The sequence below is a fragment of the Hemitrygon akajei genome, chromosome 7 (genome assembly GCF_048418815.1).
Source record: "Hemitrygon akajei chromosome 7, sHemAka1.3, whole genome shotgun sequence".
Classification (NCBI taxonomy): Eukaryota; Metazoa; Chordata; class Chondrichthyes; order Myliobatiformes; family Dasyatidae; genus Hemitrygon; species Hemitrygon akajei.
In genome coordinates, this window is record NC_133130.1 from 25,535,984 (window position 1) to 25,555,429 (window position 19,446).

Genomic DNA, 19,446 nt, shown 5'->3' on the forward strand with positions numbered 1-19,446 from the left:
CTGGCTCAGTCGTTTGCATTTCCACCCCCCCCCCCTTCTCGTGATGGAGGAGGTTGTTCAATCCATAAAGTTTATGCTAGCTCTCAGAACAATCCCATGCCCCCTTCTGCCCAGTCACCTATTCTCTCTTTCATTTTGTTTTTATTTAGAGATACAGAGTGGGAAAGACCTTCAGCTCCTTGAGCTGACTGGCAACCTCCGACTTCTCACTAGCCTGATTATGGGGCAATTTACAAGGACCAATTAACCCACTAAACATTATGATTTTGGACTGTGGGAGGAAACTGGAGAACCCGGAGATAACCCATGCATTCCACGGGGAGGACATACGGATCACTCTGAGACTGAACTCTGAACATTGCTAGCCCAAGCTGTAACAGCGTCACGCTAGTCGCTGTGCTGCCATGTTGTTCTAACAAAACCATCCATCTCCTCACACACCCCACCGAATTTCCCGCCACTCACCTACACCAGGACTGATCTACAATAACTAATTATCTTATGGGAGGAAACCAGAGCACCCAGCGGAAGCATTCATGTTACAGAGAGAACATGTGAACTCCACATAGACAGCACAGAAGATCAGGATGGAATCCAAACCAGGTTTATTAGGGCAGTCTAACATGAGGCGAAATTTGCTCCTTTGCGGCAGCAGAACAGTGTGAGCTGTGGTCTGCTGGTGCTGCCGACACTACGCTGATTGGCCTAGTCATCAAATAATTACGAGGTGGCCTACAGAGGGGAAGTCACCACCGTAACAGAGTGGTGTCAAGAAAACAACCTCTCCCTCAATGTCACAAAAACAAAGGAGCTGGTTGTGGACTACAGGAGGAATGGAGACAGGCTAATCCCTATAGACATCAATGGATCTGGGGTTGAGAGGGTGAACAGCTTTAAGTTCCTCAGCACACACATCACCGAGGATCTCACGTGGCCTGTACATGCCGGCTATGTGGTGAAAAAGGCACAACTGCGCCTTTCACCTCAGAGGGTTGAAAAAGTTTGGTATGGCTCCCCAAATTCTAAGAACTTTCTTTAGGGGCACGGCTGAGAGCACCCTGAATGGCTGCATCACTGCCTGGTATGGGAACTGTACTTCCCTCAATCGCAGGACTCTGGAGAGAGTGGTGCGGACAGCCCAGCACATCTGTAGCTGTGAACTTCCCATGATTCAGGACAATTACAAAGACAGGTGTGTAAAAAGGGCCGGTAGGATCGTTGGGGACCCGAGTCACCCCAACCACAAACTATTCCAGCTGCCACCATCCGGGAAACAGTACCACAGCATAAAAGCCGGGACCAACCGGCTCCGGGACAACTTCATCCACCAGGCCATCAGACTGCTTAACTCAGGTTAACTCAACTGTATTTCTATATTGTATTGACTATCCTGTTGTGCATAATATTTATTATAAATAATTATAATTGCACATTGCACATTTGGGCAGAGATGTAATGTAATGAGTTTTACTCCTCATGTATATGAAGGATGAAAGTAATAAAGTCAATTTAATTTGATTTGGTACAGCTGCGATGACCAGCTCAGGGGCTTTGCACTGAGGGTACAAGGCAGCACTTCAGGATCGCAGGTCGCTTCTGACTGCAAATGAACTGTATAAACATGAGGCACATAGCACAATAGCGTTATTGTTTCACACTATTTGTCTCATGGTAAACAGCAGACAAGCTGTTTAGAATGGATGCAAGTCATTGAAGAAAGAGGACATTTTGTTTTACTGTAGGAGTCAACAACAATAACGTCACTGAACAAGAAGCAAGATGATAAAAGGCAGAAGACAAGAAGAAGAATGATAAGAGGGAGAAATTGATAGGACAGCCAGAGGCGTGTTCCCAGACGGAACTGGCTAAATCTAGGGGGCATTATGCTAGGGCAATCGAAGGGAAGTATGGGGGGGGGGGGGGTGGGGGAAGTGTCAGAGGGACTTTTTTCACTGAGAGTGCTGGGTGTGTAGAATACCCTGACGGGGATGGCGGTAGTGGCAAATACACGGATGACAGAGAAATGGAGAGCTATGTAAGAGCAAAGAGTTAGGTTGAAGGGTTAGGTTTAAAAGTTGGCACAACACTGTGGGCCGAATGGCCTATTCTGTAGTATTATGTTCGAAGAAGCTAATAATTCACATAGAGAGTGAATTGTGGAGCAGGAACTGTTTGCCGAAAGTTGGCCTTGTGGAGGATATGTGATAGCCATGATAAGCCCCTGTATCATTTTTGCAATTAATCTGCTAATGGAAAACCTTACTGGCCTAATATCATTTAAAAAAATACTGAAATGATCTAATTTCCTTGAATTTTAAAGATTGCTTCCTTGGATGGATTTTGGAGCCCGTCCAATCGAGCTGATATCTAGTTCTGTGATGCCATAGGAAAGAAATGCCCGTTGTGGATTAGTACTCCGGACTAAATTGGTGCTTTAATATTGAGCTTATTCCAAACAGTGTTAATCCTTTCCGAGAATACGGAAAATGGGCTCGAGGACCCATCAAAGTGAAGGAAAACCATAGGGATAAATAACAATGAGCTGCTTTCAAAGGGGAACTTAGATCATTTCAGTTGCATTTTATTAATAAAGGAATCCAAACAGGGATCATAAGCCATCGCGTGCTGTAAGCTAACCCTGTTTAAACTATTGTTCCATGGCCCTTGCCTTCACTCTATTCACGGCCTGGGTTCCTATGGCAGGTACTTCAGGGATGAACGGGAGATCCGGATGGAGTTACGATGAACATTCACTCCAAAGTGACTCTTGCGTCTCTGACTGTACTGCCGGCCGTGGTGATGGGGTGGTGCGTGGATGGCATATCACTTGCAGTTTTCTACGTGTGCTATTCATGAAAAGATCAGGAACAGGGAAATAGAAAGTAACTGGCATTTCTGCAGTACTTGCCGTTCAATATCCCACAGCACTTTACAGACAATAAGGTATGTTTGCAGTGGTGTGGCAGGGTCCGTGACCAGCAAAGCAAGAACGATCACACTGTTTCACTGATGAACGTTGGACAAATGTCCTGGGGTAACTTGTCTCTTCCTGGTGTGGCCTTTTGTTGTTTCTATTATGGTTATTATTCTATTATGGACTTATTGAGTATTCCCGCAAGAAAACAAATCTCAGGGTGGTCTGTGGTGCCATATATAAGTTTGATAACAAATTGACTTTCAACTTTAAAACAATATCCTGAGTAGGCCAGCAGGCTCTCCACTTCAGTCAAATGTCAATTGCTGTGACCTTCTAGTGTGGCATCTGGGTCACCAGCCCAGATCTTCGAAATCAGCTCTCTAGAATGGGACTTAAACCTCATCACTCTTGATTGAAGAGGCGTCCAGCTGCTTTTGAGCCACGGCTGACATTTAAACATGACTTGCTTATCTGTTAGTTATTATAGGTAACTAATATAGTTAATCAGTGACTCAACAGGAATGTGATTTTGACTCTCTCCTATATTAATAGTTTCAGTAATATAAATACTGCAGATGGGGCTCATCAGTCATAGTTGGCAGTTCACCTAGCAGAAAGAAAGCTCTGATCTCAAATCACCACTGCCTTGGGGCTATACCCACTCATGAGGAAGGCTTAGGGAGTAAACCCCGAGGGAAAGATCTGGAGCTGTACTCCCTAAGGCTGTCCTATATCGTGTCCAATGCTGACTGGCAACTCCCGCGACATCGCTGGTACCAACAGTATCGGCCTCTGCCGTTCCTTTGGATTCATCAGATGTGTGGAGAGAAGGAGCCTGCTGCACGGGCAACAGCTTCCTCTTCAATCGTACTGCCCTGGCTTGTGTACCAGCTTGTGTATCACGCAGGCAGGTACAACATGATATCCACGGTCAACCCTGACCAATGGAAATCCTCATAAACATAATTACTCTAAACACAATAACTGCTTTTCAATAGCAAGCAGTGATACACTCTTATGTTTCCAAAGGTCACACTTCTAACCCGCACCATTTAGCAAAGAGACGGCATATTTTCCATTGGGTTGAGGATGAAATGATGGGATAAATCACAAGGGAGCTCCCCAACTAACAAGGTTCCTTTGATCACATCGGCAACCCTTACCGTTTCCACAGGAGAGGATTGCTGGACTGCTGGGCAGGGAGCCATGGCTGTGCGAAGGTGGAGAAGGACTCTCTAGAGAGGTGCTCTTTCGCAGTTTCCGACACGCCAACACCAGCAGGTCTTTGCATTGCTTATGGCAGTTGACACCGCAGTCTGTCAAACAAGGAAGCAGAAGTGAGACAGTGCGATTAATGGCAGAGCCACAGCACCCAGTGCCAACGTCTCTCAGTATTTAACATTTAATGCTCACAAAATCTCACCACTACTATGGAGAATAAAAAGTGGTATTAAAGACAAGAAGGTGGTTGAAGGTCAGTACAGACTCACTGAACCTAAGGGACTGTATAAAAACACAAGATGCTGGCAGAACTCAGCAGGCCAGACGGCATCTATGGGAGGAGGTAGTGACGACATTTCGGGCCGAAACCCTTCATCAGGAGTCTCTTGATAAAGGGTTTTGGCCTGAAACATCGTCACTATCAACTCTTGATGAAGGGTTTCGGCCCGAAACGTCGTCACTACCTCCTCCCTTAGATGCCGTCTGGCCTGCTGAGTTCTGCCAGCATTTTGTGTTTTTATTTCCAGCATCTGCAGATTCACTCGTGTTGCCTCAGGGCCTGTATCTGTGCTATCTCCTCACTTACATTCTGCAGCTCAGCTGGGACGTCTGTTGAGTGTCAGACAAAGTCACCTGCTAGTGTATACCCCTTCCCCTACCACCCCCACCCCCCCACACCGCCTTCTTATTCTGGCATCTGCCCTCTTCCTTTTCAGTCCTAGTGAAGGGCCTTGGTCCAAAATGTCAACTGTTTATTCCTCTCCGTAGATGCTGCCTGTCTTGCTCAGTTCCTCTATCATTTTGCATGCATTGACAAAGTCGGTGCCTTCTAGCTGGGAGTTTGTGAGGAGTCCACAGTTCAAGTCTTGGCTTTGGAGTGGGTATATGTGATGTGCAGAGAGCCATCAACAGTGTGTTAACACCAACCCCGACCTAAACACATCCGAGACCTGGACGACATATTGCAAGACTCTGGAGAAGTAGCACAGATGCTGTCTGTGGAAAATCCATGCACTCAGTGTCATTCAGCACCGAATCAGAAACTTAGGCTGATCAAGTCTACCTAAACCACTGAGTACCTATTGTACACTCCAGCATTCCCTCCCGCCTCAACATCTCCAAGCTCTAATCAGGACCAATGATTGGTCCGCAATGTTCATTTGCCCGACACCAAGCTTCACAGACACTCTGTCCACTGAGGTCTGTGATGGCACAAGGGTTCAGGAAAGTTCTCAAAGCCCCCTTGAGAATGTGCAACATCTTCACTAATTCACGACAGCTTCTGCCCCACAAATTCAAAATGGAGGAGCATTTGCGAAGGTAGGTAGAATGGCGAATCTCCCTCTTCAGGCACACACAGAAGCCCAGTGCAGAAAACAGAGGGAGTATAACACCTCCCAAAGTACACACTGGCCCATTCTAACTGTGGGAGAGTCCATGGTTACCACCTTAGAAACCAAAAAATTAGGGGACAAGGAAGATATCCTCAAGACTGAGAAACTGTCCAGGATGGGAAAGGTGCTCAATGATGCACCATCAATAACTCATTCTGAGACGTAAGAAGCGAGATATCGGCTTTTATTGACTGGAAGAATGAACAACACTACATCCTGGAGAATGAGGCCGGGCTCAGGCCTCAATCGCCTTTATACAGGGGTCTGTGGGAGGAGCCACAGGAGCAGTCCAGACAGGTATACGTAGTTCACCACATTCACCCCCCCCCCCTTTGTTTTAAAAAGAGTCCCCAGGTGGCGAAGTTTCTTACAAGTATATTTACAGGTTAAGTCTATCAGGTGGTCGAATCTGTCGCTGCGATCTACGTAGCTCCGGCTGCGATTGCACAGGTGCCGGAGGTGGTGATTGCACAGGTGCCGGTGGTGGTGATTGCACAGGAGACGGAGGTTGTGCTGGTTCTGGCCTAACTGGAGGTGTCAGGGATCCCTCACGTCTGTGCGAGGCGCCCGGAATATACGCGTACAAGATGCCTGGTACATGAGCGTCGGGAGGAGTCTGTGTGGGGCACGGTGTGCGCGGTGTCACCTCGGGTACAGGGTTCATAGTTACCGTGGAGTGTACGGGATAGTGGTCTGCTGCTCCTGCGGGCGCCAGGTCGCGGACAGAGACCGTGTCCTCCCGCCCATCAGGCAAGACCACGTAGGCATACTGGGGGTTAGCATGCAAAAGGTGAACCCTCTCGACCAGCGGGGAGTATTTATTACTCCTCACATGTTTACGTAGCAGCACTGGCCCCGGGGACGTCAGCCAAACTGGTAGGGTGGTCCCAGTGACAGACTTCCTGGGAAAAGAGAATAGGCGCTCGTGAGGGGTGGCATTGGTGGACGTACATAACAGGGAGCAGATAGAGTGGAGTGCCTCAGGGAGGACCTCCTGCCATCGAGAGACCGGCAACCCTTTGGACTTAAGGGCTAAAAGTGTGGCCTTCCACACTGTGGCATTCTCCCTCTCCACCTGTCCATTCCCCCGGGGATTGTAACTTGTGGTTCGACTAGTAGCAATGCCCCTAGCTAGCAGGAACCGGCGCAACTCGTCACTCATAAAGGAGGACCCTCTGTCACTGTGGATATAGCAGGGATATCCGAACAGAGTGAAGAGCTGGCGCAGGGCTTTTATGACGGATGCGGTAGTGGTGTCGGGGCAGGGAATGGCAAAGGGGAATCGCGAGTACTCGTCAATAATATTGAGAAAATAGACATTGCGGTCGGTGGAGGGAAGGGGGCCCTTAAAGTCAACACTCAGTCGCTCAAAAGGGCGGGTGGCCTTGACAAGTTGCGCCGTGTCAGGATGGTAGAAGTGCGGTTTGCACTCAGCACAGATTTGGCAGTCCCTGGTCATCATCCTGGTGTCCTCCAGGGAGTACAGCAGGTTCCGGGCTTTCACGAAATGGTAAAATCGGGTGACCCCCGGATGGCAAAGATGTGCATGGAGGGCATACAGCTGGTCGAGCTGTGCGCTAGCACACGTTCCCCGGGATAGGGCATCAGAGGGTTCATTGAGTCTGCCAGGCCGGTACAGGATATCATAATTGTAGGTGGAGAGTTCTATTCTCCACTGCAAAATTTTATCATTTTTGATTTTGCCCCGCTGTTGGTTGCTGAACATGAACGCAACCGAGCGCTGGTCAGTCAGCAAGGTGAACCTTTTGCCGGTGAGATAGTGCCTCCAGTGCCTAATAGCTTCCACTATGGCCTGGGCTTCTTTCTCCACCGCGGAGTGCCGAATTTCAGAGCCTTGAAGGGTACAAGAAAAGAATGCTACTGGTCTGCCTTCCTGATTGAGGGTAGCGGCAAGCGCGAAATCGGAGGCGTCACTCTCTACTTGGAAGGGAATGGTCTCGTCCACCGCATGCATCGTTGCTTTGATAATGTCCCCTTTAATGCAGCTGAAGGCCGCGCGGGCCTCGGCAGAGAGGGGAAAAGTGGTAGACTTGACCAGGGGGTGGGCCTTGTCTGCGTAATGGGGGACCCATTGGGCGTAATAGGAAAAAAAACCCAGGCACCGTCTGAGGGCTTTGAGAGTGGTGGGAAGAGGGAGTTCTAACAGGGGGCGCATACGGTCGGGGTCAGGGCCAATGACCCTGTTTTCCACGAGATACCCAAGGATAGCGAGTCGGGTGGTTCTGAACACACACTTGTCCCTGTTATAAGTAAGGTTCAAAGCTTCGGCCACTTGGAAAAATCATTGGAGGTTGGCGTCGTGATCCGACCAGTCGCGACCACAGATGGTGATGTTATCTAGATAGGGAAATGTGGCCTTCAGGTTGTACTGGTCCACCATCCGGTCCATTTCCCTCTGGAAGACAGAGACACCATTGGTGACACCAAATGGGACGCGCAGGAAGTGATAGAGCCTGCCGCCCGCCTCGAAGGCGGTGTAGGGGCGGTCCTCTGGGTGGATGGGGAGCTGGTGATAAGCGGATTTCAGATCTATTGTCGAGCTATCTGGTTGACCATATCCACGATGCGGGGTAGGGGGTACGCGTCAAGCTGCGTGAACCTATTGATGGTCTGACTATAGTCCACAACCATCCTATTTTTCTGCTCAGTCCGAACAACAACCACCTGGGACCGCCAGGGGCTTGTGCTTGGCTCGATGATCCCCTCCCCGAGCAGCCGCTGCACCTCTGACTGAATGAAGGCCCTGTCCCCTGCGCTGTACCTCCTGCTTTTAGTCGCCACCGGTTTACAGTCGGGGGTCAGGTTGGCGAACAGCGATGGGGGAGGGATCTTGAGGGTGGACAGGCTGCAAGTAGTGTCAGTAGCACAGCTATCGGCATGGTGCTGGGCGGGACGTGTGGTTCGGTGTGTATGTCTGTGCGGTAACGGGGTATATGGCGAAGTCCCACCAAACTGAGGATTCCTGACAGTGAGCGGCGGGAGGGGCCCATCATATGCCATAGTCACACTTTCGAGGTGGCTCTGGAAGTCCAGCCCCAATAGCACAGGTGCACACAGTCGAGGCATGACCAGTAGTGCAAAGTCCCGATATTCTGTGCCCTGCACCACCAATGTCGCTACACAACCCACCCACCCGGATGTCTGTGGAATGCGACCCAGAAGCTAAGGTGATCCTGTGACTTACCGGCCGTGTCACGAGTTGCACGAACCTCCTCCAAGTATGATTGGAAGCATGCAAGCCAGAGTTCAAAGGCAAGAGCTGCTTCAGGGTCTTGGGGGTCCAAATCCAATCTTTCCGGATGTAAAACGGTTTCCATGTTTTAACTTCCAGTCAATAAAATTGATGCACCATCAATAACTCACTCTGAGACGTAAGAAGCGAGATATCGGCTTTTATTGACTGGAAGAATGAACAACACTACATCCTGGAGAATGAGGCCGGGCTCAGGCCTCAATCGCCTTTATACAGGGGTCTGTGGGAGGAGCCACAGGAGCAGTCCAGACAGGTATATGTAGTTCACCACACTCAAAATATTCTCTGCTGCTTTAACAATGTCACCACATCCCCTCTAGTCTCCACAGCGAAGGTTAAAAACCCATTGTGGCTCCTGCAGAAGCAAATTGGCCTTTTTGCCCGATTTTATCGGACTGTAGATGTTACTGCCTTCTGGGCCCTGCTTGACAAGGCCCCAGATCCCCCAGCTGCATATCCCTAAAACTTCCTCTGCCAACATTAATACAATAGCCATCTGAGAAAAAAAAAGAGAGAGTTCTTATTTACCTTTACACTTGTGTCCCTGTTTGATTATACCCCAGAGCTGCAAAGAGAGCAGAAGAATGTTAGTGAGTTGGTAGGGGAACCGGAAGGAAGGTGAAGTAATGAAAGAGGAAAGAGCTGTGGCCTGCAGCAACACAAACAGGATGGAGCTGCTCACAACACCCTTCCTGACACATGGAGCTGGGAATCGTTGTTTCAGGCCTGCGCTGTCTGCTCCATTGCTCGCTAACTTCTCTCAGAACGGGGGTGACACTTATCAATGACATTTAAAAGGAACCTGGCAGATGAACCACGCCAGGCTGGGAGTGATGGGCTGACATGGCAGGGTCACGATTAACACCCTAATCTGCTCCATTGCAGCCGTTTCCATTCACCACGATTACTGTTTACTTCTCTCCAGCAGTGGAGCAAAAGCTTAAGGAGGGGTGTGAAGCTGGGATGAAACAAAGCAAATAGTGTTGTGGGAGATGTAAAAGCAGATGCAGGGAACGCCACAGCCGAGGCTAAAGGCAGCCAGCTTCGACTGGCAGGGAGCCAAGTGGCAGAGACCTGCACAGACAAATCATCTCTGTCTCAAAGCTTTATAATTTCATTTATTGAGGTAAATATGGAATAGCCCTTCCGGTCCTTTGAGTAACCCCTCCCCCTAATTTAACCCTAGCCTAGACACAGGACAACTTACAATGACCAATTAACCTACCAATAACACGTCTCTGAACTCTGGGAGGAAACTGGAGAACCCGGAGGAAATCCACGCGGTCACAAGGAGAACGTACAAACTCCTTACAGGCGATGGCGGGAATTGAACCTGGGTCTCCGGTACTGTAAGGTATTGTGCTAACCACTATGATACTGTGTAATGTAGCAGAAATGAAATTGTCCCAGAGTGACAGAATGAGTATCAACTGATTTCCCTTCACAAATGGTTTTGATCACAGCTTTTCAGAAACAGCAGGCATGAAGAAATCCCTGGCAAGATGTGGATAGAAACTTCAAACTGAGCATGGGCCCCCCCCCCCCCCCCCCAGGGCTGCGTGCTCAGTCCATTGCTGTTCACTCTGCTGACCCACGACTGTGCTGCAACACACAGCTCAAACCACATCATCAAGTTCACCGATGACACGACTGTGGTGTATCTCATCAGCAAGAACGACGAGTCAGCTTACAGAGAGGAAGTGCAGTGGCTAACGGACTGGTGCAGAGCCAACAACCTGTCTCTGAACGTGAACAAAACAAAAGAAATGGTTGTTGACTTCAGGAGGGCACGGAGCGACGACTCCCCACTGAACATGGACGGCTCCTCGGTAGAGATTGTTAAGAGCACCAAATTTCTTGGTGTTCATCTGGCAGAGAATCTCACCTGGTCCCTCAATAGCAGCTCCATAGCAAAGAAAGCCCAGCAGCGTCTCTACTTTCTGCGAAGGCTGAGGAAAGTCCATCTCCCACCCCTCATCCTCATCACATTCTACAGGGGTTGTATTGAGAGCATCCTGAGCAGCTGCATCACTGCTTGGTACGGAAATTGCACCATCTCGGATCGCAAGACCCTGCAGTGGATAGTGAGGTCAGCTGAGAAGATCATCGGGGTCTCTCTTTCCACCATTACAGACATTTACACCACACGCTGCATCCGCAAAGCAAACAGCATTATGAAGGACCCCACGCACCCCTCATACAAACTCTTCTCACACCTGCCATCTGGGAAAAGGCTCCGAAGCATTCAGGCTCTCACGACCAGACTATGTAACAGTTTCTTCCCCCAAGCCATCAGGCTCCTCAATACCCAGAGTCTGGACTGACACCAACTTACTGCCCTCTACTGTGCCTATTGTCTTGTTTATTATTTATTGTAATGCCTGCACTGTTTTGTGCACTTTATGCGGTCCTGGGTAGGTCTGTATGTCCAGCGTAGTTTTTTTTCTGTGTTGTTTTTACGTAGTTCAGTGTAGTTTTTGTACTGTTTCATGTAGCACCATGGTCCTGAAAAACGTTGTCTCATTTTTACTGTGTAACATACCAGCAGTTATGGTCGAAATGACAATAAAAAGTGATTTGACTTGACTTCTTTCCTTTTAGGGTAGTGAATCTTTACTAGGCATCTGTTCGTCTCAAGGGACCATGGATTTGTGCCTTGGAAAGTTTCCAGGGCACAAGCCTGGGCAGGGTTGTATGGGAGACCGGCAGTTGCCCATGCTGCAAGTCTCCCCACTCCACACCACCGATGTTGGGCAAGGGCTGATACAGCTTGGCACCGGTGTCGTCACAGAGCAAAGTGTGGTTTGCTCAGGGACACAACACATTGCCTTAGCTGAGGCTCGAACTAGCGACCTTCAGATCACGAGACCAACACCTTAACCACTTGGCCACGTGCCAACACGCCAACAAAGAGGAAGCATGGTGGTCAGAAGCTGCGCTGCAAAGATGTGCTCAAACGCCATATGAAGAATACTGACATGAATGTCAACAACTGGGAGAAAGATGCTTTGGACAGAAGAAGTTGGTGCTGCATTGTCAAGAAGTCAATCCCAGCTATCGAGGAGAAAAGGCAGAAGAAATATGAAGCAGGTCATGTACACAGATATTTGGTGCTAGACCAGTCAAATCACAAATGCAACCGATGTGGGAGACAGTGCCGATCCAATGCTGGTCTTGTGGCCCGTAAACATGCCTGCAGAGACTAAACTCTTAGCGCAGTCAATATCAAAATCAATGGACAGTCGAAGAAGAAAGAAGAAGAAGTGAATCTTTGTAACTCTCGGGGGAAGAGGGTTTCAGGGATTTCAAAGATCAAAGTTGAATGGTAAGATTGGACAGTTATGGGTATGCTATGTTAGTAGCGCCTGGAACCATGGCAACACTTCTGGGCTGCCCAGCATTCAAGCAAACCATTTCGCTGTCTGTTTCAACGTGCATGTGACAAATAAAGCTAATCTTTAAATTTTATCATGGAAGGCGAGTGAGTGTTCAGCGCCGTCTACCAGTCTCTCGCTCGCTGCTGCTGGAGAAGGAGTCTGTGTGTTATGGTCTCTCTCCCTCTCCCTCGTTGCCCATGAGGGAAGGTCCTTGCATTCGAGTGATCTCTCTCTCCCTCGATGCTCTCAGTGGATGAAGCCGGAACAAGGTTTAATCGACGGAAATTGTAGATTTGGATTCTAATTCAGGATTATGATGTGTCCTAGTTTCCAGTTAAAGTTCTGGTCGCTCTTTTTTGTCTCTGCTTTGGGTGACTTTTGAATTGGGACAGCCTGCAGATAACGAACACTGAGCTGAACTGTATGGAAATATGCTTTTTGATTCTGTGTTTTATATTCTGTGTTTTTGCTCTGTTGCTGTTTGCATGATTTTCTTTTTTTTTTGGCATTTGGGGGGCAGGGAGTTTAAAGTTTGATGGTTTTCTTTGAACAGGTTGGGTCCCTGGTTCTTTGTTTTGTGACGGCCTGTGGGGAAGATGAATTTCAGGCTTGTATACTGCAGACAAACTTTGATAACAAACGTCCTTTGAATGTCTTTGAATAGATAAATATTTGAAAGATTGAGAAATTGAGGACCATGTAGAAGTGGCAGAAAGAGAAGTTGAGGCCAGCAAAGACTAGCTATTGAAAGGCAGGCCAGGTTTGAAGGGCCTTTTGGCCAACTCTTGCCCTTTTGTTCATTGTTTCGCTTCCTCTAGCATGGGCTGCTTAATTCTTACCCTCTAGTGTCACTCATTAGCATTGGTCAATCCAGAATAACTTGTTTCCATGGAGGAGATTCAGTGATGAGAACATTCAAGCACATGGGGCAGGGAAATTGAATGAATGACTAACCATGAATTTCCTGATCTAAAACACATTGGTGGCCACAGGAGTGGGGGCGGGGGGTGCGTCACGTAAACTTCTTGATTGCAAACTCAAGCGGAAACAACACCGTCAGGACCCTCCCACGCAGGTTCTGGGATTCCATTCAGAGCAGTGCCGTGTTCAGTATTCTGAATTAGTCTTTAGGACACCTGCTTCAAGATTAGGGTGGCATGGTGGAGATACGTCCCTACCAAAGGAGGTGTAAGGTGCTCCTACCCTCCACAAGCCTGTGGGCCACCCTTGGGCAATGTGAAGCACCACCTGCCCCCACCCATCCAGGGTTACAATGATCCATGGGAGCAGGTGGTGGATGGCTGTATGATCAGCTGGTGCTCATCACAAGTCCTGGTTATGTGACCACTGACGCCAGGCAGGCAATCTCCGAAGAGTATTGATAATGGCTGGGGTCACCTGTCTTGTAAAGACACTGCCCAGAAGAAGGCAATGGCATGCCACTTCTGTAGAAAAATTTGCCAAGAACAATCATGGTCATGGGACCATAATGGCCCACATCGCATGACATGACATGTAATGATGACGATGATGTGGAAATTAGTAGTGCATTCTCTCAAGTCAAGTTTGATGTTCTCTTAAGAGGCTGTCTATTGATGGGTCCTCAGCTGGCTGTAAAGGCCACTCCAGGATACACATATTTGGGTGAGCTCCCTTATTGGAGAACACCTTTGCATGGATTTGTTTAATGTGGGTAGACTGAAGCACATTGACAGATCGGGATCAGCATCCAGTGGCATGGAACACAAGAGGACTGGGTACCCTTCACTGCTGCAGCCTCCCTCCAATCTCACTGTGTCGTCACCTTCTGCCAGCTCCACCATTGAGGGCTTGCTTGGATCGTTCTTTGTCTGGAACCTCTCCCTTGACCTTACCACAATGGGTGACCCCAGCAGGAGATAAGTGTCAAACGACATCGCTCACAGGATCTCAGGAACTCTCAAGCCTCTCCTCCCTCCATGACAAGATGATGATCCTCGAAGAAGCATTAGAGATTCCTCCAGTCGCACAGTCAGGACTTCTAAAGCCTTTTGTAATATTCTCCAGTACAATTGAGCTTTGGTAGCTCTTTGCACAAAGAAAGAGAACATTTAGTGCAAAAGTCTGTAGATTAACAACGTTTATCACTTGAATCAATACTTTGATTCTATGGCAGAGTGGAATATCATGTTGGTAAGATAGCTAATGAGGCAGATCTATGTGATATTTCTAGTAGGTATTTAAGAATTACCTCGCACACTATGTATGAGCCACAGATCAGAAATATTGTTAATGTTCTGATCAAATCGATATACACTCAGTGGCCACTTTATTAGGTACACCTGCACACCTGCTCATTGACACAAACAACCCAATCAGCCAATCATGTGGTAACAACTGAATGCATAAAAGCATGTAGACATGGTCAAGGGTTCAGTCATTGTTCAGACCAAAGATCAGAATGGGAAAGAAATGTGATCTAAGTGACTTTGACCATGGAATGATTGTTAATACCAGATGGCGTGGTTTGAGTATCTCAGAAACCGCTGATCTCTTGGGCTTTTCATGCACAACTGTGGAGTTTACAGGGATTGGTGTGAAAAATATTAAATATCCGGTGAGCGGTAGTTCTGTGGGAGAAAGTACCTTATTAATGAGAGAGGTCAGAAGAGAACGGTCGAACAGGTTCAAGCTGACGGGAAGGTGACAGTAACTCGAATAACAACACATTACAACAGTGGTGTGCAGAAGAGCGTCTCTGAATTCACAACACTTTAAACCTGAAATGATGGGCAACAGCAGCAGAAGACAACTAATGTACACGTAATGTATTTGGTACAGAAGGCAACGTGGCTAATGAGAGAATGGGGAAGAGAAAGGTAGTGGATTTATCTACCTGGGGTGTTCTCACATATATAGTGTGCTACTGCTCTCTGGTTTTGTGCAGCGTTGTGTCTGGGCATTTAGACGTGGTCAGCGAGGGATTTAGCAAAACTTAAGTGTGGGTTTATGGTGATTATTTTAATATAGAGTTTCCGAGGGAAGACATCTAGACTCAAGCACATTGGAGAAAGCTCAGGGAGAGTCACTGCAGCACCATCATTTCAGTGGATGTACTTACAAATCCTGCACAGTGCTCACAGAACGTGGGCTTGAGGTACGTCATCTCTTGAAAATTGTGAATAAAGCCCGGTCCCATTTTGCACTGGAGCTGCGATTTAGCCCTCAGGAAATAGGCCATCATTTCATCTTTACTGATCCGCCCGTCCCTGTCGAAGATAAGGGGGAACAAAGACTTAATTATCGCACAAATGCACAGTCATCTACATAACTTAGCCTAACATAACATTGAACTGTTCTAACCCAGAGGAGGAGATCAAGATGAATTTCCTCAGCCAGAAAATGGTGAATCTGTGGAACTAATTACCATAGACAGCTGTAGACGCCATGTTATTGGGTATATTTAAAGTGGTATATTTAGGTTGGTGAATAGAGATGTAGAGAGGAGATTGCCCGGAAGAGACCAGTTCAGTTATGAGGAATGACTGCACATTTAGGTGACTGGATGAGCATTTGAAACAGCAGAACACAGAAGACCAGAAGACCATAAGATATAGGAGAAGAATTAGGCCATTTGGCACATCGTGTCTGCTCCACCATTTTATCATGCTGATCGATTTCTCTCTTAGCCCCAACCTCCTGCCTTCACACAGTATCCCTTTATGCCCTGACTAATCAAGAATCTATCAACTTCCGCCCTAAATATACCCAATGATTGGCCTTCACAGCCACCTGTGACAATGAGTTCCACAGTTTCACCACCCTCTGGCTGAAGGAGATGGACTGAGTGCTGGAAAGTGGGATGGGTCTTCAATGTTTAGTTTGGTCATGATGGGCTGAAAGGCCTGATGCAGTGCTTCCTGCCTCTATTCTGTTGTATTTGTGAAGTGGGCCACCAAGATTACTTGGAATTCATTGATTCTACCTGGAAGGTACTCTGTTGTATGCCCCAAGGTCACAACTTAATGGACTCGCCTCACCTTATGCTGAAAGCCACGTGCCAGAGTGTTCCTCATGTTCTCAGTCTCCTGATGCCCCTTAGTTATCTGTATCCATTGATTATTTGACACTGCCAATCACACTGTTTACAAGGTGCCTATCTTTGCATCAGCAGCAAACATGGATAGGGAGATTTCTAGTCCAAAACACCCCCAAAAAGCCTCGACAATCGTACCCAACTTTAACAGTGATATCAGTATGGAGTAGCCATAGAGTCATAGAAAAGTACAGCACAGAAACAGGCCCTTTGGTCCATCTAGTCCATGCTAAAAACATTTTAACTGCCTAATCCCACACACCTCTACACCTGTGTATCTATCCACATTTCTTTTAAACATTGAAATCGAGCTCGCACGCACCACTTGTGCTGGCAGCTCATTCCACACTCTCACAACCCTCTGAGTGAAGAAGTTTCCCCACACGTGCCCCTTAAGCTTCTCACCTTTCACCCTTAACCCATGACCTCTGGTTGTATTCCCGCCCGACCTCAGTGAAAAAAAAGCCTGCTTGCGTTGACCCTATCTATAGCAGGGATGCTGAACTTTGGCGTGTCGAATAGGATCAGAGGGAGAAAGAGCTCCACAACGTGTACTTCATCAACACCAACTCTTTCTCATAACACAAGAACATGATTTTATAAAAATTCTTGAACTGGTTGTTGGACTGGTAGTGGAGCTAGATCATGCCACTCCTTACACTCCCACAGAACCTTCCATACTTTCCTTTTTGATGGGATAACATTCAAGTTTGCTGATGACACCACTGTTGTGGGCCAAATCAAAGGTGGTGTGTTTGAATCAGCATACAGGAGGAAAGTTGAAAGTTTGACTGAGTTGGGTCATAACAACAACCTCTCTCCCAATGTCAGAAAGGCCAAGGAACTGAATTACAGACTTCAGGAGAGGAAAACCAGAGGTCTATGTGCTAGTCCTCATCGGAGGATCAGAGGTGAAGAGGGTTAGAAATTTGAGATTTCTGCGTGTTACTATTTCAGAGGATCTGTCCTGGACCCAGCATGTAAGTGTAATTATGAAGAAAGCATGGCAGCACCTCAACTTCCCTTGGAGTCTGCGGAGATTCACCATGACATCTAAAACTTCAACAAACTTTTAGAGATGCGTCATGGACAGTCAATTGACTGGCAGCATCACGGCCTGGTACGGGAACACCAATACCTTTGAATGGAAAATCCTACAAAAGGTAGTGGATTTGGCCCAGTACATCATGGGTAAAACCCTCCCAACCATTGAGCACATCTACATGAAACACTGTCATAGGAAAGCAGCAACCATCATCAGAGATTCACAACAACTTTTCTCACTGCTGCCATCAGGTAGAAGGTACAAGAGTTTCAGTACCACCAACTTCAGGAACAGTTACTACCCCTCAACCATCATGCTCTTGAATAAAAAGGGCTAAACTACACTCATTTGCCCTTCCATTCAGATGTTTCCACAACCAATGATCTTACTTTAAGAACTCTTTATCTTGTTATCTCATATTCTCGTTATTTATTGTTAGTTATTTATATTTGCATGTGCATCGGTTGTTGTCTTCTGCACTCTGGTTGATCTTCCATTGATCCTGTTATAGTTACTATTCTATAGACTCGTTGAGTATGCCCACAGAAAAATTAATCTCAGGCTTGTATATGGAGACATATATGTACTTTGATAATAAAACTTACTTTGAACTTTGAATTTGAAGTTAAACCCAACAGTGAGATCAAGTGATAAAGTATTTTCCTTCTCACCTCCTGCAACTGGTAACAATCATACGGCCCCTGAATAATCCCAAAAGCAGAAAAAAAATGTAAATGTAGCTCATGAGGCTTAGTGGGGCACTGGTTCCTTGGGAAAAATCATTCTCTCTGTTCACAAGCAAAGTGTCACATGTATGTCATGCTGCTAACAGAAATAGCACACAGTTGCTCTCTCTAAGATTGAATGTCCCAGGGTATCAACGTGCCTGGGGAAGAAATTGCAGTTGTTTGAATCATAATATTCCAAGGATCACTAGCAATGTTCCAAGAGCTTTAGAAAATTATACATATCACTCAGTTATTCAGAAACGAGGAAAGAAATGTTCAGGCAATTACTCCATAAGAATTGAGGCCTTTAGTGAAATTTGTCAGAAGTTGTCTGATTTAGCTACCAGAGCAACACAAACAAAATGCTGGTGGAACTCAGCAGGCCAGGTGATTGTGACTGAGCTATCAGATGACCAAAGAATCAGGAAGGACAGATCATGTGCAACTCATCTGGTTGATAATCATCATCGTGGTCAATCTTGGAATGTCTACGGGTGTCATCTGTACAGATTTCCAGAAAGCATTTGTTAAGTTTTTGCATAGGATTATGCAAAAATGAGAATTAGATAAAAACTTATGATTATGGAGCTGTTCAGGCTGGGTGGCATGTTGGAGATACGTCTCCTTCCCTCCGCTAGTCTACTGGTCAACCTTGGGCAAAGTATACCACTTGCTTAGGGTCACATGAAGCCATGGGAACAGGTGGTGGATGGTCGTATGAGTAGCTGGTGCATATCACAAGTCAATAGACAATAGACAGTAGGTGCAGGGGTAGGCCATTCGGCCCTTCTAGCCAGCACCGCCATTCACTGTGACCATGGCTGATCACACACAATCAGTACCCCGTTCCTGCCCTCTCCCCATATCCCTTGACCCTGCTATCTATAAGAGCTCTATCTAACTCTCTCTTGAATGCATCCAGAGACTTGGCCTCCACTGCCTTCTGGGGCAGAGCATTCCACATATCCACCACTCTCTGGGTGAAAAAGTTTTTCCGTATCAAGTCCTGGTTGTGTGACCACTGACGTCAAGGCAGACAATCTCTGAGGAGTGTTGATAATGGCTGGGGTTACACACTGCCCAGAAGAAGGCAATGGCAAACCACTTCTGTAGAAAAATTTGCCAGGAACAGTCATGATCAAGGAAAGACTATGAATGTCCACCTCATACAACATGGAACATAATGATGATGAACTGTTCAGAAGGTAGCATACAGAGAGTAGAGGTAAATGTTCACTTGATTGATGGGAGGTAACAAGCCAGGTTTCCTCAGGGATCTGGACTGAATCCTCAGCTTTACCCTTTCATGTTAATGACTTGGACATCCACATAACCAAATCTGCAAATGACACAAAACTGGGAACATAATGAACAACATAGTCAAGGAAACAGTCATAATTATGGATGAAACAAAA

General features: G+C 47.1%; 1 protein-coding gene across 2 annotated transcripts in view; it reads right to left on the reverse strand.

The window, feature by feature from the left end:
- Positions 1-19,446, reverse strand: part of rasgrp3 (RAS guanyl releasing protein 3 (calcium and DAG-regulated)) — a 111,699-nt gene that overhangs the window by 9,012 nt on the left and 83,241 nt on the right. For both annotated transcript variants that reach the window (XM_073050516.1, XM_073050515.1), the window contains 3 exons: positions 15,284-15,431; positions 9,335-9,371; positions 4,081-4,233 (listed from right to left, as the gene is read on the reverse strand). In XM_073050516.1, the coding sequence (XP_072906617.1) occupies positions 4,081-4,233; positions 9,335-9,371; positions 15,284-15,431 (338 nt within the window). The remainder of the gene's footprint in view (positions 1-4,080; positions 4,234-9,334; positions 9,372-15,283; positions 15,432-19,446) is intronic.